The 19,314-nt window shown below is 38.8% G+C and overlaps 2 protein-coding genes across 4 annotated transcripts; one reads left to right on the plus strand and one right to left on the minus strand.

The window, feature by feature from the left end:
• Positions 1–1,214: 1,214 nt before the first annotated feature.
• Positions 1,215–11,350, minus strand: LOC140931383 (uncharacterized). Of its 3 annotated transcripts, none has more exons than XM_073381191.1 (3): positions 11,325–11,350; positions 9,173–9,342; positions 1,215–3,458 (listed from the first exon to the last, which is right to left on the minus strand). In XM_073381191.1, the coding sequence occupies exon 3, from the start codon at positions 3,349–3,351 to the stop codon at positions 1,801–1,803; it is 1,551 nt and encodes a 516-aa protein (XP_073237292.1). In that variant the 5' UTR covers positions 3,352–3,458; positions 9,173–9,342; positions 11,325–11,350; the 3' UTR covers positions 1,215–1,800. The 3 variants fall into 3 exon arrangements, with proteins under 3 accessions (XP_073237292.1, XP_073237293.1, XP_073237291.1); XM_073381192.1 differs by lacking the exon at positions 11,325–11,350 and having other exon boundaries at positions 1,215–2,956; positions 3,120–3,458; positions 9,173–9,375; XM_073381190.1 differs by lacking the exon at positions 11,325–11,350 and having other exon boundaries at positions 9,173–9,376.
• On the plus strand, positions 10,420–17,699 carry LOC140931386 (uncharacterized). The gene is made up of 4 exons (XM_073381193.1): positions 10,420–10,499; positions 13,406–14,192; positions 15,221–15,563; positions 17,277–17,699. The coding sequence occupies exons 2-4, from the start codon at positions 13,408–13,410 to the stop codon at positions 17,688–17,690; spliced, it is 1,542 nt and encodes a 513-aa protein (XP_073237294.1). The 5' UTR covers positions 10,420–10,499; positions 13,406–13,407; the 3' UTR covers positions 17,691–17,699.
• Positions 17,700–19,314: the final 1,615 nt, after the last annotated feature.

Consider the following 19,314-nt stretch of genomic DNA (forward strand, 5'->3'; position numbering starts at 1 on the left):
TTACTCCCCTGTTTGTAAATCGGATTGGAGTGACACGAGCCAGTTTGAGTTGAGCTGGGCAGATGCTGTTAATCATGCTGCAGTTTATTACTTTTGCTAGACTTGGAGCAACTGCAGGGGCGATTAATTTTAATTAAGGGGAGCTGATTCCATCAAGTCCAGTTGCAACATTTGATGGGAGTGGTTTTATGTTTTCTAAAAGTTCGCGTTCTGAAATTAAGGGTATACTGAAATCAGCGGAGTTGCCAGCTTTTTTACGATTTATCCACCAAACTAGTTAGATCGGGTTCAGTATTGATGGTGTTATCAATGTAGTTATCAGCAATAGAGATAAAATGCTCATTGAATACTTCTGGGGTAGAATAGCTGGTTCCGTCTTTGGTTAGAGAGTTTATTCGACTCATCTGTTTCGCTTTGGTAGGAAAAATGCTCTTCAAGGTCTTCCATAGGACGCTGGAGTTCAATTTGTTGTTGTCTATTTCATTAATAACCGCTTCTTTTTTGGCTTTTTCAATAAGTCTTACTACTTTGTTTCTAGCAATATTAAAAGACACTCTTTGGATTCGCCATTTTTCCGGAACTCTTTCTTGAGCCGATCGCGCTCTTTGATCGCTGTGAGAATTTCATAAGGAACAGAGTCTTATAATGTCTGGCGTCGGTGGCCATCTCTGACACACTAACATGAACATTAAGCAATACAGGGTCCTATATAATGGTAATTGAACTGAGTGGAGTGCAATTTGGTCTAAAATCATGCACGTGATTTGAAAATCGCGCGAGTTCGATTTGAAATCACAAGTACGTGTATGATTTCACACTAAGTTATTACATCCATTTTGAAATCATGCAATTTAATTGCCCAAATACAGGTTTTTAGTCAGTACTAATATTTTCCGACGACAGAGACTGCTGTTTTGGTGTATTTCGATTCTCGTAGAGTGATACTTCTGCCACATTTAAAAGAAGTAGTGTCATATCTCCTAGAATAGGAGTAGCGCCAGTCCCCTAAGGCATACTTCAAACACTGTACTTTACATGAAAGGCCGAGACGCGCCTTTGAAATGGGCCTAAGAGGTCCAAATTAATATACCCGCTTTCCTCGAAAGCGCTGAAGACATGTGTACCCTATAACCTTGTCCACTTCTTGCCCACCTAAATTTTCATTGGGTTCAATACATACACTGGACACAAACGCAAATTCAATCAAAGGTTGCTGCACAAAGCATTTTTTACGCCCACCGAGGTCTTGAATTAAAACTTTGACAAGCCATAAATCCTGGTCAATAGCTCCGTAAGTAAGGCTTGTGTGATCAATGAGACTGAGTACATTCTGGAAGAGTGTGAAATTCAAGAAACCCAAATAAAGAATTTTCTTATCAAGCAAATCTTATTTTTAAAATTTTCCTTTGGTCAATGATAGTTCTTCTTTCAAGATTTTTGTCTTAAGAAAATTTGAGGCCGAAGGAAAAAAAAAAATTGCTTCGGCCTTAATTGAACATGTACATTTAACATGATTACGCATTTTTACGGTTATATGTGTTTCAAACATTTTTCATTTTTATAATGACAGTCCTTAGCGTATGTCACTCTGTTGTCACGTCAAAACAAGCCACAACCACGCAGTTCTTCAAAATAATATGCTACTCCCCAAAAAGCTCGGTGGAATGCTCTGGCTTTCACCAAAAACGTTCGCCTGGTCCTAAATTGAGATAATAATCAGAAAAATCAGTCTAACAAAACTAAAAGGAAGTTATGGATGCCAGATAGTGATTGGCTTCGTCTATTTAATGTTGATTAGGTTTATGACTCCGCAAAACACAGTTCTACTTGTTTTTTAAACAAGGCTGTCATAACGGATGCGTCGTGATCGTGAGCCGCTATGGCTCTCTTGATCTGTTCATGTGACATAGGTCTAAGCAGTAAAGGCCGAGGATCAAGGGTGCAATTGGTAGATTGTATAAAATTGTAGTAGGCTAGTAATGATGTACTACTCATTTCTTCCCTGTTTTCATGAAACAATTTGAAAAGTTCTTCTACTACAAAGAACTCCTCCTTCGTCAAAGCTCCCTCTCGTAGCGGTTCTCCTTTTTCATTAAGATATGCTTTTGACTTAAGTTTGATCGAGTTTTGAATATCAAACTTTCGTCGTTTCCGTGGTGCGCACTCCCCCTCGGCATTACCAGCTTGGCTTTGCCCGAATGGATTTGAACATCCTTTGCATTTGCAATTTCCATCGCAACTAACTCGAGCCTTAAGACACTTACACCTGCTAGAGTATGAGCCAATGACGTTGTTGCAAACATTCGACACTTTCTCTTGACCTTTCCTACTGGCACCACAAGAACAGGAAACTTGGGGTCGTTTCTTTTCGTTTGTTTGTTCTTCTTGTTGTTTTTCTAACACCATCGGCACAGTCTCCGTATGGACGTAATCGTAGTGCCCACAACCAGCGGCATTAAATGAGACAAACAACGTAGGCATGTCATTTAGTTGTCCACGCGGCAGAATTGGTATAGTGGGATAGTTTTCCAACGATGAAAAAATTACAATGGGCATTTTTAGAACGTTGGCCATTGCTAAGACCATGAGATTTCCTAGCTCACCAGTAAAATACCCCTTGTGGGTAAACCGCTTAACTTCCTCGTCAAAGTTGTCAGTTGTCAGGAAGCTTTCGTAGTGTGGCCTGTTCTCTCCTGACCACTCTGAAACGGTCAGCACCCTTAAACTGTCGCTCAAGCTTTCCTCGTCTAAATTAACAAGACCAAGATTAGCCAGATGCTCATACGCTTGAGAACTTAATCCTTCTGTTTCTGTTAATTTGAAAACGTTCCTTGCCACTGCTCTAAAACAACAATCTCCGTCCTTAGCAATATGTTCCCTGGACATTGACCAGCTCTTTAAAATGTTGTCTATACGTTTATCGTGTTCATCGGTGTCTCTGTTCATGCTGAAATGACTGTTATAAAACAAAGTAATAGAAGTATTTAAATAGGGAAAGTGACGATGTGATATTTCTGTGCCTGATTCGCTGAGATTTACTAGGCTTTGGAACGATGCCAAACTCAGTTGCGCTCTGTCTAGAATATTGATTGCAGAAGAATAGTTCAAAGAGAATTTACCATGACTATCATCATCGTGAGTTTTCGCTGTCAATTCCGTCGTCTCAGTTACTTCATCTGCGTCAGAAGATACCAACCCTATTCCAAATGCTTCCTTGGATGTTTCGGAAAGCCTTGTTTCGGATTGATCATATTCAGTTAGCTTGCTTCTTTCGTCACGTACACAGGTTTCCTCTGGCAATTCACAAGTTGACTTTTCCCCTTTGTTGTTTATGCGATCGAATATGATCATTAGCAAGGCATATGCGAGACGTACTCCCACTTTACTACCACTAAGAAGATCACCTATCCACCTATGTAGTGCTTCATTTCTGTTAGTTCCTCTTCCGGGCGCGATTCCTGGTTAAACAAGCAATAAGCGGAGAACATGTTACTGGGAAAAGAGTTTACACTGGCAGAGCTAATGGACTCAGTGGCGGATCCAGGGAAGGGGCCCAAACTGAGTCCCGAAGGGCCGAAAAAAATTTTTATGAGACCGGGCCCCACCATTATCTCGGTCTGGATCCGCCAGAAGGACTTAATAACCTTTTCCATATAAGCTTTCAAGAAGGTATAATAACTGCTCCAACAAAGCAAATTTAACTCCAGAAAAGGAATAATGACTCGGAGGAGTTAATGTTCAGTGGATTGACGAAGCCGTTATTTTAACTCCAAATAAGAGTTACTGAATTAACTCCCTCTCGAGAAGAGGTTAATTATACTCTGAGATAAGTATTACTACCCTCGTTTGGGAAGTTTTTTGTATAGGAGTTATTCGAACCCTGGTAGAAGAGTTAATGTAATCAATTATAAGCAAAGGCAACTTTTCCCATAGCCCTAGCACTCCATTAGTGAGTGAATTACCTTGAAAAATTGATTTTTGTGCTAGCAATCCATACGTGAAAATTTTAGTAGGTAAAAAAACCTATCTGACAGCTAGATGCAACCTCGAGAATCGCTTTTTAAGTAATAACACCCGGTACCAGCATAACACTAGCGCTCGGTCAGTAAGGGATTAGTGATTCCACCAAATATATTTTCACTCGCTTTCGGTGTTGTTTTACATGAGCTACTGTAACCCTAGTAGGCGATTTAATAAAACTGCCTATAGTGTGCTGGAAACCCTGGTAGATGCCGGTTCTCCAAACCTTGAAGCTATTTACGACCCCCAAAAAGTGCCGTCTTACTACCCATTTTAAGACCTGGCATCTAAAATCCATACACTTTTTAAGTCAACAACACTTCATGTTACAAACGGGAGTGAACACCAACTTAAGAATGGGTCAGATTCACCTTGAGTGATAATATCTTGGTTTCCTATCTTATTCTGTCGTTCATAATTGGTCAAAAACTATACCCGTTTGAAAGACTACAACGGCAAAGAAACCAAACCCTTTGGGACGGCACATACCTAAAACGCTTATATGGGACATATAGGGAATTACCCCCGGGTATCCTGCAAACCTTAAATTTTTTTACAAGCACATTGAGATAATGTTGAAAATAACATACACAAACGGCTAACATTTTTTCAACACACCCGTTCGTTACATCTTTCCGTATGACATTGGAATAAATGCCGGGGGCTTACATAAAGGTTAAATGTTTACATCATTGCGAAACATACAGAATTGTTTGAAATTCTTTTTGTTTTAGCTGCCAAAAAAATACCTGACCCAACTAATGAGTTCTCGAAAACACTCTTGTAAAATATTTCAAATTCAGTACCACTCAAGACAATTATTTGAACTCCGAATCCTGTAATCAGAATTGAGGAAATGTAACTTAAATGTAAATAAAAGTGTTGCCTCGGATTTACGTTGATATCGACAAACCTCCGCATTAGTTCCCAATCTTCAATATATTCCCTGCAAATGATTTCCATTTCTGTGATTAAATTTAGTGCTTCGTTTGATGCGCGTTTGTGTGTATGTCGTGTTCAAAGATAGTGGGTACGATTTCAATAAAATCCCGCGTTCAAGAACCTACAATTTAAGAACGTATTAGGCTAAAACTGTCGATTTAGACCCCCTTTACACAAGAACCTGTATAGGCTAGAATTTCAGAGTACATTCTTATGTTATCATTAGATTCAAAACTGCAATTTAAAAATCAAAGAAAATAGGTGTAAAGTGCATATTCTGTCATTTTGGAGAAAATTGTGCATAATTGATATAAACGGATATATCACACCTACCGAAAATGAGTCTCTCTTTTCTTTAGAAAAAAAGAACCTATTTCAGAACCTGTTTAGCCTAATTTCCTTGCTTGTAAGCACCATTTACATTAGAACCTGTTTACACTGTTTATGCTGACTTGGAAAAATCTAGGTTCTTGTACTCGGGGTTTTACTAAACTGTATAATCGGATTGGGCTGCCATAAACAGTTTTCTGTGCCACAACTTACCCGACAAACAGCCTTTCCTCATGTGCTCCTGGATTTTTCGCACTTCTTTTACAGCTTCCTCTGATAATACTGGCTTGCCTTTGTCGCTTTCAACGTTTTCCCACTTCTTCAAGAACATGTCGGCATTTTTTAAAAGCGTGTTTGGATCTGGAGTTTCTTTTGCACGCGTTTTCCCAACGTCAGAGGGATCTCTAAACATCAACCGTAGATCTTGTAAGCATTTACTATAGAAGGGGTGGCGCTTTGAAATTTTGGAACTTATTCGCTGAAATGCGTGGAAAATATCAAGTTTTACAGCCAGATCCGGGCCGAAAACCTCTTGTAACTTTTTTCTCCAATGGCAGCAGTTATCGATGTAAAATTCCTTAATACTTTTGTCTTTGCTGGACAATCTCTGAAAGAGTTGTTGCAGTAGGCCACGGACTTTTTCAAATCCTTGAGTCTGAGTTAGTTGCCAAGTCGCAATTTGCCCTCGTTCGTTCATCACACAGAACAGCGAATCGTACTGTCGAATCCACTTTCTATCTTCTGTTCTCTCATATCCTATACTGCTAGTTATATCGAAGGTATGGTCGCAGGAAAGCCATTCCGCGTCGGCTGAAATCGATGTCATTCTTCTGACAAACAAATCTTCATTCAAATCAAAGTAGTGAAGGAAAAATTCAGAAATGGTATTTCTACTGGGACATTCCCGCTGCTGGTTGAACTCAGGGAAAGAAGAATTTATTATGATTGGATGGCTGGCACTGTAAAGTTTCAAGTCTTCTAAAAACTTACTTTCAAGTTTCAAGTGACGCATATGTATTCGCTCGAGCAAAATGTCGTTAATTTGAGAAAATGACAGTCCATTTCGCACCATTGACACAATCATATCGAGAAGCTCTCTTGTTACTCCAGTTTTGTGTGAAAGTAAAAAAGGTATTCTTCCCTGACTATTAATCATGGCTAATATGGCAGGATCGTGGCCACTAAGTTCATGTCCGGCAGAACATCTATACACGCGACTTATGAGCAGAACCCTTCCAGACATACCGTAAATTTGCCTTGGCATTTGACGACGTAGCCGACCATCCTTCCAGCCAATGGGTTTTAAAGAGATAACTTTGCCATCTTCATTGCAGATGGGACACACAAATTCGGGTTGAAAAAAGTGCGGCAGCTGTTGGTGCGGCTCCCATAATATAGCATTTGGAAGTACATAGGAATGTGGCTCAGGAAAGCCATTCTGTGGTCCAGTCAGCCGTTGTTCTACAGGATCATTGTTGTAAGTGGCATGCCTTTGAAGAAGTCGTTGAATAGCTTGTTTTAAAGCCAAATGGAAATCTTCATCTCCCATTGGAGAACACTCCTCGAAGAAGACGCATAGCAAAATCATAGAGAGAACGCCCTTGAAAAGTGGATGTGCCATTGGCGGTCTCCTCTTATTAAAATTGGGACGCTTTAAAAAAATTTTGTTGTGCCGCTATAATACATCCAGTCTTGTCTTAAGACAATTTATGTATTTTTTGTTAGCATTGTATTTGATTCTCACATATTACTTCCGGGCGGAAATAACACTTTACAAGCCTCGACTAGCTTTATTACAAGTCGTATAATGAAGGGGACACTAGAGAATGGCTGTCCCTTCGTCTTTTAATTGTTATAAAAGACGTTTAGACTGGAAAACAGCCCGAATTTATGCGTCGGTCACGAATGTGATGAAGACCTCTCGGGAAGAGAATGAGTCTGCATTGTCCCGTATTTATACAATGCATGGACGTCTTTACATAAAGCAAATGACTTTCGTTTTTTTTAACCGGTATCAAGGTACCCGTGAACCAAATTGGGTTGTGCTGTTTAGGCATTCAGATTAGTTGAGCGACATTTTTAAGGACTGTGCATAGTAAGCCTTCTACTGACAGATTCTAGCGAAAACTAATTAACTTTGGCAAGAAGATCGGTTAAGTCGACTGTTCATTTTTTTTTTTTTAACATTTTCTTTTGGTTTCTATTGCCTTTGCGCCTTCGTAGGTGCGATGACACCTCGAGTCCATCGATGCATATATTCTTTCACGCACAGGGTTATTACTCTACAATGAATGCGATCCTCTCAGTCATAAACAAACGCAAAAACCTGTCTTGTTACTTCTTTATAAGGATGCTAGAAAGCCAGCGTTTAAAAAGTTACTTACTATATTTAATAGTTCAATAATAGAAACACTCTGTTGGGCTAATTGTTCTTCCTCTTTGTTGCACGAGGAAGAAAGGAAAAAGGAGACGTCGGGACGCGGGTACTAAAAATGCAATGTAGCATTCAATTGTAGATCAAACAATAGCAATTATGCGTGTTTACGTCTCCGTGGTACACCACTTTTGCCATCAAGTGTCATTTTCGTGGACAGAAATGTGAGGATTCTTTTCAACTTAATTGCACTTTCACTAGCGTCGTGAAACTTCATAATGTTACAATTCTGATATAAGGCTTTGTGACGATCTTCGTGGCTCGCAATTCACGGGGAAAAAATAGGGAATTTATTTAAAGCCAGGCGATTACAGGTTTCTGTTTACATTCATAATTATGGCAAGCGTACAATCCTGGATCGGGCCAGACTACCTCGAACTGCAACAACTGTCGGGAAAGAAATACCGCCAGGGCCATCCAGCGTCTGAATCATTCCAAACACGACAAAAGCGTCTAAAATGGATTTCTCTATTCTTTAGAAGTCTGTTTCATTAATTTGGAGCTGCCCTAAAAACTATCTATCCGTGCGGATGTTTGAGGGGAACTTTGGCCGTCTCGAAGGTTTTAGGGGGCTCTTTCGTCTCATCCGAAAGTTTTAGCTATCCTGACGGGTCTTGTCGAAACTGCGAGGACACGGAGTGGCCATACTTTCATTAGAAAATTATAGGGGAAGGTTTTTCTACCAATAATCGCCAAAGCTTGGGAATAAATGGTGAAACTGAAATCCACTCCCGATAATGGCAGGGACGTTATAGAAAAACTGCGAACGCGAACGGTTATCCAGAAATTTTTAGCCTTTCTTGAGCTATAGAAAATTCCAGGCAAAATGGGCTTCCTCGAACAGATATTTTACAGAAAACAGTCGTTGGGTGCCCCTGAACCGCTGTGATTCCGCTATTGTTTTTCTTTTAGTGATAAACCGCTTGTCTCAAACAAGCTTCGAACAAGCTATTAATCTTTCTTAGAACGTTTTTGCGATTTGCTTTTTTAAAAATCCCCAAATTCAAAAGAAAGCCTTTCGCTGAAGGAATGTAAACGAAAAGTACTGAAAGTAGTCAAATTCTCTGAAGAATCCAGCACTTGTAAACAGGAGTGCAACCCATGAATTAACTTGACCGTTCATTCGTTCATGTTCTACTATTGTTCTTACGTGGACCATTACTTAATTGTCTATCGGTTTATTTCCGTTCCTTTTGCTCCTTTTGGTGCGATGGATGTGAACACCACTATTTCGGCCTTATGTAAGCTGACGCATTTTTCCCGCAATCTCCCTACAATTACTGCAATTCTTTCGTTTCTGCATGACTTTAATTATCATGGTGTCCATGTTAGAAAGTTACTTCGAAGCCATACGGTATTTTAAAAAGATAATAAACTATCAGTCAGAAGAAACAAGCTGTTTAGCATATACTTGAGATGGGTTAGTGTTAGAGGTGTGAAATATACCGTGAATCAATAGGTGTGATCTCGGTCATCAGTTTCCCTACATAAAACCACGAGGCCGGAATCGATTTCATCACTTGATCCTGTATCAACCGCTCAGATCAGACGACATTTTCCAACGTTTGTGTGCTTTTTTCTTCAACTTAAACCAAGTATTCCGTTCACAGCGACCACTGACGAAGGAAAAACAATAAAACAGGCAAGATTACACAGGTATGTCGGATTTGCATTTATTTCTTTGGTTTGATACGCTAAGATCGATATTGTTAAGTTGTCGATAACATAGATAGTAAGTCAGCTTGGACTCATGCATCATAAAAACGCTTGTTTATTTCAGTTGACGATCGAGAATCAAGTTTGCATGCTTTTTTCTGTTGATATCGGGAATGTTTGTATCAACCCATGATACTCTACCGAGGTTTTAATAGTCTAACGCATAAACAATGAAACACATCCAGTGCAGCCTTCTCCTCGTGGCTTCGCCGCTAGCTTAATTGCGCTCCATTTCCCGACAAAACTGTTCGTTTTTTCCTTCTCTCTTCCTCTTTTCCCGCAGAAAAGGCTATACACCGCTGCTGCAGGCTAAGGTGGGGTGCGTGTTGCGCTGTAGTATTACCGCTTGATATTCTTCCGAAGGCCTGATCATGTGTCGTAAAAAAGGAAACCCAGAAATAATGGTTTTGTTTTCTTAAAAAATATATTCTTTTAGTGTTCTGAGATTATCTTTTTGCTCTCTGTTTGCATGAGGGTGACACAGATGGGAATAGGCTGCAATTTGAAATTATTGAGGCTTTCTAAACCTTTTGCCGGAAATTTTCGGAGAGGCCCTTTGAAAAATCTCTAAGCTACAGTGAAAACGAAGCATGTCACTTACTAAAATCCTAGATACGAATCTGAAGGGTCTGAAGGTCAAGGGAGAGCTATGAGTGAAAACCGCCTGCAATGCTGGCGATATTTTCGGGCGCCCAACTTATTTTCTGAGGCTGCTAAGTTTTAGCCTGTGTGCTGACGTCTCATTTCTTTTGCTGCACGCATGCGAACAAAGCTAGTTTTACTTAACCAAAAATACGTGTGTGAAGGCCGGAGTAAAATCTCAAGTTATTTTACTTTGCATCTCATGAAAGTCGGAAAGTTGAAACTATTCAAGGCAAGAAAAGTTCAAAAAAAAAACTGGACAGGCAACGCCCCAGTTCAATACCACAAGCACTTCGAACAGCGGCTGTTCCACCATAAGCTTAAATTCAAAATGGCTTTTACAAGAGACGGCTTTCATCGAGATTTTGCCGCTTATTTGAAGTATTGTAGGATTTTCGTCAGAGTGCATCAAAAGGTATCTTAGTTATCAGATAAAGAGTAATTGAACCGAATGATAGTTGGTGTATTGTTGAAATGTGTAGTAAATTATTCACGAGAGCCCACGTCAGGAGCGAAAGCAGAGATTTCCTGCATAAACTCCTTTTAGATCAGATTTTAGAGCTCCTCCCTCTTCTCTGGTTAAGGCGTAGTCAACTGCTACTAATTTAGGACACCAGAAATTACATTTACTTTTCTTCTTAAGGACAAGATAACTCCCGGACTTGTGCTTATTTTACAACAAGCTTTTGTAAAGTTTGTTTTGCTCACTCTTTACCCTTGGAAGTTTTCAGAAAAGGGCCAGAGCATTTTTTTAACCATTACTTATATTCAGAGGTGATTTTCCCACATACTGTATGTAATACATATGATGCCTGGTGGACTATATGAGAATATACAGTAAAAACCCGCGTATAAAAACCTAAGTTTTTTCAAGCTAGGCTAAGATGGTTCTTATATAAGTCGCTTGACGCAATACCGGATCGCAATTGTCATACAAGTTCATTCAGTCCACGTGTAAATAATTTCGCGCAGTTGGCTTGGCTAAACTTAACAATACTCGGCCACTTATTTCCATCCTGTTGGATAACCGAAAAAATATTGTGTTCACCCATCGTTCAACGGGGTTTGCCTTTAAAACGGAAAGAGCAATTACACGCACGCAAAGCGGTGTGAAATGTTTTTCTTGTTTACGAATGGAAACGACTTACTAGTATGGACACATCGAAAAACCGGCAGACTTCATGACTTAACTGTTAGGAGCAGTGTACCGTTAAGTACGTTAGCCACACAATAAACTAACCTTGCAACAGGGTGAAAAGTCTTAATGTTTATCGAGAAACGATGAAGACATCTTATGATCAGCTACCTCTCCGAATACTTGGGTCCAGACTCCTTTCATTTGTGAGAGTGTCAAGTTGTAAGGGTGTAAGGGCCCTTACACGAGCCCTTACACTGAGAGCCCGTTCGTAATTCGTGACTCATTTGCTTATATATGGTGTTTACTGAAAAATAAGGCTACTCAGCTTCTTAAACAGGTTTTTATTTTTAAAAAATAAGTAAGGTGTTAGTCATTGATTGCCTATTTTGGGCCTAGTTTTAGTATTGCATACATAATATGTTATAAAAATCCCTTTACTCCAAGCATGTTAAAGCCATTTATGTAGTTTTTATAAACAAAGCTTTGCAAGTTAATCAGAACAAAAACAATATTAAAACACGGTACTGAGCTTGTTTTTTTAAAATTGTGTATTCAGTGTTTGGCAGAATTTTCTCAAAATAAGAACCAGTTTCAAAATTGTAGGCCAAACCTGTGGCACATACATGTACCTATATAGTCCATATTTGGGAGTCCCCCCTCCAGGACATCATTATCATCATAATTGGTATTTTTTTGTAACAATTTACCGGAGGGATAGTCGACTTGAGCTTGGGTATAGATGTGTGTTCCCCATGAGAACCTTACCCCATTTAACGGTAATAATTTTGACCAAAAAGTGCATGGGTGCCTGATTCCAGACAGCAGTCTATGGTTGACTAAGTAATCGTTGGTGTCTCATGAGTTATGGACTACACCAAGAAGATACCAGAAACACTTAGGCCCATACCCAACCTGTATTTTAAAAATAATCCATTTGAAATCAACAAAAAATACTATGCTGTTGGTTTCTCGGAAAAATGGAAAGTATAACAAATTATCAAATAAAATAATAGTCTGCCACAAATTGTACTCAGATAAGAAGCCTTTTCCTCATTATTTAAATAAATGACTTCCTCTCAGATCTAAGGAGGACTTTAAAGAAAACTGAATTGCTTTCAACGGAAAGCTGGCCATCTGTAGCACGATAACTACAATACTTAATGACACATTTTTTTTCCACTGATGCTGTTGAAAACAGCAGCACAATCTACGAGCTAAACACATTCTGCACATGACATGTCAAGTGTATCTGAAAAAAAATACATTGAGTTTATTTTACTGCAGAGTTCCAGAAGTTGCGCTATTTAAATATTATACGAAATACGTGCAATGTACATGTACACTACTTAATTCGCAGACATTTATCACGACTTGGTTTGTACTTTTCTTTCGCAAAATTGACACAAAACTTGATTTCTCTGCTACAGGTATTTTTCGTCTCAGTTTATCGACAGCTGGCCTATCTGTCAAACAGGAAAAGCGTTGATTTCAGTTAAACACCATTGTAAAACTGATGCATCTTTCAATCCTGTCAACCAGAGCATGTGTTCAGCTCTTTATTTTTAGTGTTTGTTACACTTCCTTTTCTCTGTTGTGATTTATAGTCAAGCAGCTATGGGTTCTTGCTAACACCCCAGGAACTGTCATATTAGCAATTATTATTCTTTTATTCGTGTTCAATTTGCCCATGGATTGTCTTCTGATCAAGGGCAATCTCAAGGAATTTCAATGTTCACACACAAAATGTTTCTTTATGTTTCACAACGGTTAATCTTAATGGCCAGTATAATAGTAGTGTGACTGCAGCTGATCCCATATCCAAGAAGAATAGGTGGAACAACTAATACTTATAACAAGCTGAACCACCAAAATGTTAGCCTAAGTACTCTCTAAGGAAACAGAAAACTAAACTATTCGTCCAGATCATGATAGACCTGGGCGCTGGCTTAATTTTTTGGAAAATTCAAATGCACAAGGTTAAGGAGAATAGTTTGACAAATTGGAATGCATGACTGACATTCCTTGGATTAAGTTGCAAAATATTAATGGGGCGGTCTTCATAGAAATCAGTATAGTTTAAAAAAGTTGACATGTGTTAGGTCCTGTGGAAATTAGTAAATGAATAAAGAGTGTAGATTATCACTCGGAGGTGGTGAGAAACTTTCTTTCGGTTGTCATTTCAGATATGGCTTCAGCGTTTCCGCCATCAGCCAAACGGGCCCGAACAGCAGCTGAAGCCCCTTCAGTCAGGAAACAAGGCAAAGAAGTCAGCATTCCATGGGAGGAAATCTGTCCAACCTTCATAAGTGAATGGTTGGATACATTTAGTAAGGCCAACAACACTACAAGAGACATCCTGCTAGCAAGTGTCTTGCCAACTGTGGCATGCTTGATAGGGCCCTCAACCGTCAAGGTTGACTGTAGAATACGTGCAGAAACTGTAAACCTGTACATGATCTGCTTGTGTGACCCGGGGGCGGGAAAGTCCCCTGCCTTTCAACACGGCTGTGCACAGCCGATAAGGTTGCATGTGGAGGCAAAAGAGGATAACCCTTTATTTGTCGATGAATTTACAGAAGCTGGGCTATTCCGGCAGCTTAAGTCAACACCTGGCCATAAAGCCATCATTGGCAAGGAGGAAGCATCCCAGTTTTTTGATCAGCTGCTGGGTGCTTCCAGGGAAAAGAGCCGCATAGACATGGAGCGCATGATCCAGTTATATGACGGGAGTACATGGGTCTATACACGGGGAGACAAGTCAGCACGTCAAGTCATTGACAGTCCAGGGGTATCAGTGAGTGGCTACAGCCAACCCAACCGCTTCTTTCCAATTTATGTGAAACTAAAGGAAAGGCAGGATGGTGCAGTGGACAGGATTCTTATGTACCAGCCTTTGCCACATCGTCTGGCAGCACGTGAAACGAGAGATTTCATAACCAAACTGAATAATTCTGAAGTGAAAGATCTCAGGTAACTTTTTGTTTATGGCAAGTTTAAACATATGTTGATGGAACAATTTAACTGACCTGAATGTTGTGGGTCCATACATGTAAGTTAAGGTGTACACTACAGAAAAAATGTTTTATATATATATATATCGATGAATGTGTGGCGGGATTGACTTCTCAGTTTACTATCTTTCCGTTTTACAAGATTCTCAGCCCCTCCGAGGGCATGAGAAAAAACAAAGAGAGGTTTTTTATTTTGCAATATAAACCGGCCCGTTCTTAATGATTTGAAATTATGCTAATTGCTCGCACGTGCTACGAATTACAAGAGCCATTATAATTGTAATTACAATTACGTCTGTGACGTAATAAGTTAATAAAAACACTTTGCTATGCCTGAAGAGCCGCAACAGCAAAAGCAAAGAAGACTTTCGTTTTTCATTATTTTTAGTATATATATATATATATATATATTCGTTTTCTGAGTAGTATTTCGTAGAGCGCTCAACTCAATTGATTGAGGAGCATCAGCTATAACTTCACAGAAGTTCAGGTTTCACGAGTAATCATCGTTCTATAGCAATAAAACGATGATAACTTGTGAAACCTGAACTTCTGTGAAGTTATATATATATATATATATATATATATATATATATATATACAATGAACACAGCAACAGCTTATCAGGATAGAAACTTTGTATAACTCTTTGGAGTTTCAGGTTATTCTAGGGCAATAGGCATGAGTTATTTTGTCCCTAACAATGTTAAAAAGATTGTCCTGAAAGCTGGCAAGGGTTAGCCTATTCACTCATTGAAGTACAGACAAGTTACCTCCTTAATACGGACACCAAAGGTACAGAGCTAAGTGTCCATGTTACAGAGGTGTCCATATTATAGAGGTAGGGAGTGTATGTTTTTTAGCATTTCTGGGACCAAGAGATCTGTCTGTAAAAGATTGGTGTCCATATTATAGAGGTGTCAGTAAGGACAGGTTCGACTGTACAAAAAATGTAAGAAGTAAGAAAAAAATGTTTTTAAATTTCAGGGCCATCTATTCTGTCATATACGAGTTTTCTCATTCTGAAAATGGCCCTGCAACATACTCCCTAGACAGACCGGGCAACGCAAGGTATGAGGAATTCATAGATGGCATCTCTGCCTCCCTGAACAGCCAGTGGGCAAGAAACATCTGCCCAGAAGATGTCTCCAAAGATGATAGACATGTACTACGACTGGCAGCAGTTCTACATGTTTTATATGACCAACTAACAAAATTCCTTCAAGGACAAGAAAAATCCCCACCATCACAAGTTATTAACAGCACAACAATTCAGAGGAGCATTACACTGTGCAAATACTTCACAGCACAGAGAAGAATCCTTGACCAGGTAAGTGGTTGTTCAATAATTAATTATTGGACGAGGTTGAGCAAAATATCCTGATTTGTCAGTGGTGAGCAGGTCAATTATTTGTCGAAGTCGATGGCTCAGGCAAAGAATTGATCTGCGAGAAACTGAAAAATCAAGATATGTTGTGAAAACCGAGTTCAATAATAATTGTTTTATCATTTGATCAATAAGTTTGTTTTCACTGTAAGTTTGTTTTTCGTGGACACAACTTTGCATGAGCAGAATATTATTTATAGCTAAATCATCGTTGGACCCGTATGCGCATGAGAAGACCATATTATTTGTAGGCAGTTATTTGCAGGTCACGTGGTAGGCTCTGGGCCAATGAAAAGGATGGAAAAAATGAATCAAATGATAATAACATTTATGTGTGACTGGTTTATGGAGGCACAAATTAACCAACAGCAAATGCTCTTAACACCAGTAACAGGGATTAAGAAAAGGGAAACCATTTTTTTGTAATAATACTGGAGTCTTGAATTAAATCGCCCAGGGTAATACCAAAGTAGTTCAATACTTTCAGCATCAACAAAAATGATAAAATACATTGTGTAGTTGGGCAATAGTGTAGTTAAGGTGATTTCACCATGTTTCTTTTACATGTTCAAAAATATTGTGAGAGATATAAACTCAAAGAAAAAACCATTTCCTCTTTCAAGAAACTTCATGTTTTCATTGAATTACAGTTGAAAAATTCCGCTGAATGATAATTTCTATACTCCCATTTCCTTGTTCTTCTTTGCCCTGTCCTAGTTTTAGGAACTTCCTATGGATGGTTCAAGAAAGTTGTAATCCTTTATTAAACAAGGCTGCAAATATTTTTTTTTTTATAAGCGCGTCATTTGTCAGGTCAGAGACCAGATGTGGCCTCACAAGGAAATAGTATGGTCAGACAAAAAAATTCCAAGTGAAAGAGCAAAATTAGGAGTTTAACAAAACAACCTATTTCACTGCTTTAATTGCACAATATGAATCACAGACAGAAGCTATAACAGTTGTATCAGTTCACTTATCAGTCTTCAATGACTTCACACCTAAAAAGACTCTCGTCAGAAGATTCGTCTGACTCATAAGCAACCACCAACGCAATTTTCTCTCACACACTACATGTTTTTCTGTGCAAATGGAGCAAACAGCCGTTATCGTTTACGCCAGGAAAAAACTGTGTCAGACATTTAGATCCTGCTGATGTCACAAATATCAAACCAATGTAAAAACTTACCCTTTTACTAGGTTTGTATATGCCCTTGGCGAACTAAAGCTTCCTATTTTTGGCTTTGTGGGATTGGAATGTCTGTTTTATGTACCAGTCAAAGTAAACCCTGACCTCCCCAACCCCAGGCTAAGGTTGGGATTGGTTCTGGATGGAATACAAAACCTAATTTTTTTCCCCTGGGCAACGTCATTAATTAATGTTTGCACTCTCCGCATAACATGAATGACAAATTATGAGTCAGTGCAAAAGTACCAGCAATAAAAGAGAGGGATGTAGTTCTTCATGATCTAAAAAATATAAAGAAACATGGGAGTGAAAAAATACAAGGAAACCAGCCAATAAAATCCCTTTCTAACTTTATTTGCTTTTTATTGCGTGATGTTCACTTTAACTGATTGAATACCTTAGTTTATGCATACATGTAAATCACAAAACCAAGATCCCTCAGGAACACTCATGCCTATTATGTTTTGCAGCTTGTCTCCTCTGATTCAGAGACCGCCCCAGCTGACAACTACGAAAGGCAAAGGCGCATCCTCCTATGTAAAGGGCCTTTTGTATCAACACGTCTGGCCCAGCGCAATTTTAGTGGGAATGCAAGGCCATCTGCTGCCGTTTTAAGTGACACCATGCAAATTTTGGCAACAGACGGCTTTGGCACAGTCAAAACCATTGAAAGGAGCATCGTCTTCTTCAAGAAGCTTCCGGCGGATCTCAGCGATGATGTCTTGGCCATGTATGAGGTGCCTCGGGAAAGGTACCTCCTCGCCTTTAATGAGCGAGCAGACAAGTCCATCATCAATAAGGATTTATTCAACAGATTTCTCACCCAATCACCACATGAAGACCGCTTAAAGAACGAGCACGGTATCACACCAGAGGACGACTAGACAACTAGAAGTTATGTAAGGGTCCATTCTTCTATCTCATTGCTATACAATTTATCCCCCCGTACTTTTTACTTATGGTTTTCATGACCAACAACAACCAACATTCGGTTTGCTGCTTTCTTACTGAATGAGTGAGTTACTTTTCAATTTTTTTTTACTGACTTTATTCATTTTTCTGCTTTTGCAACTTTCTTTTATATATTTTACAGGGTGAGCAACACAGTCTAAACATGAATGAATGACAGGCCTGAAAAACAATATGAATTGTTTGCATTTTTTTACTCAATTTTACCAGCAGCATTGTTTGTGATATTCTATCCTGATCTGACAATGGCAGTACTAGTTTTCCATCAAACAAAATGATTTGCTCCTTATTGACAGTTGCTGGTGACTAAGGGATAAAGCTAGTGACTGGTATAAATCCATCAGTCTGCATGTAAGCCCATTCTACTTCTAAAAATTAAGGAAGTTGTAAAAGTGAACAAGATTTGAAATGAATCCCATACAAACATTTTAAAAGGGCTGTAAAAAACAAAGCCAGCTGGCTGATGTAGTGAAAAGCTAATAATTATTAGTACCCGTTGACAAAAAAAATGATAAAAATGATAAACATTTATGTGGCTGGTTGCTTTGTACGTTTTGGAAGCAATTCCAATATGGAATATTTTCCCTGTGGTTTATTCATGTGAAGGCCATTGTTGCTGCAATAAGAGAAACTTCCAGTCAACCAGATTATGGTAATGAAAACAACTATTTTTTCAGTAATTATTTTTTGTCTGTGGGTCATGTGACAGATGAGGGGTCTATTGCCATCATCGACAGTTAGTCACCCTTTGAAGTAAATGAACATTAAGCAAATCTTTTAAAATAAAAGGAAATAATAAACTAAGGTACAGGAAAAGAATTTTGTTGGCTTTCAGAGATAAGTAAATGGATCCTTAAGAAAATAGGACCAAAAAGTGAAGATATTGCACCTCATAATGCACATTCAGATAATATGTATATTTTTTATCACATGTTTTTTTGGGGTTGCATTACTCTCGAAATTCCAGGGAATGTTGGAATTTTTAAAAATGCTTCTTTCAAGGAATTTACCCTCCCAGAGCGAACTTCTAGAAGGCTCTCTGATATTTAGGTACTCCTGTAAATTCTTATTGAATTTGGATTGATTTGGATAGAGTGCTATAAGAAATTTTAAGTGCTTCTATGATAAAAAAAAAAAAACACTTCTCTTTTCTTTTCAGATTTCAAAAGAATATTTCCAAATCATTAACAATGCCAAATTGTAAGCCATTATTTCAAGGACTGTCTACCATTACTAAATTCTGTCCTAGTCATCTGGCAATGAGAGTTCTATGGAGCTTGAAAGTGATGTCATTTTCTCACCAGTTAAACATTACTGTGTGTGAACACTGTTACTTTAGTATGCAGATGGCGTGTTTCAATTTTGGAAGCACAAAATCTGGTGCCGCATAGTTGATTAGCCATTTTCCCTCACCCACATTTTACACTGATAAGAAAATAACTTCACTTTCGAGCTTGACCAAACTCTCTCATTGCCACTTGACTGGAACAGAATTTAGTAACAGTAGACAGGCGAACCAAAAAATCATAGTTAGGATAA

The sequence above is a fragment of the Porites lutea genome, chromosome 3 (assembly GCF_958299795.1).
Source record: "Porites lutea chromosome 3, jaPorLute2.1, whole genome shotgun sequence".
Lineage (NCBI taxonomy): Eukaryota > Metazoa > Cnidaria > Anthozoa > Scleractinia > Poritidae > Porites > Porites lutea.

Excerpts from the sequence above, each read along its gene's own strand:
- LOC140931383 (XM_073381191.1), bottom strand. The coding sequence starts at position 3,351 with ATGATCATATTCGATCGCATAAACAACAAAGGGGAAAAGTCAACTTGT.
- LOC140931386 (XM_073381193.1), top strand. The coding sequence starts at position 13,408 with ATGGCTTCAGCGTTTCCGCCATCAGCCAAACGGGCCCGAACAGCAGCT. Across the intron at positions 14,193-15,220 it reads TCTGAAGTGAAAGATCTCAG|GGCCATCTATTCTGTCATAT; the intron begins GTAACTTTTTGT and ends TTTAAATTTCAG. Across the intron at positions 15,564-17,276 it reads AGAGAAGAATCCTTGACCAG|CTTGTCTCCTCTGATTCAGA; the intron begins GTAAGTGGTTGT and ends TATGTTTTGCAG.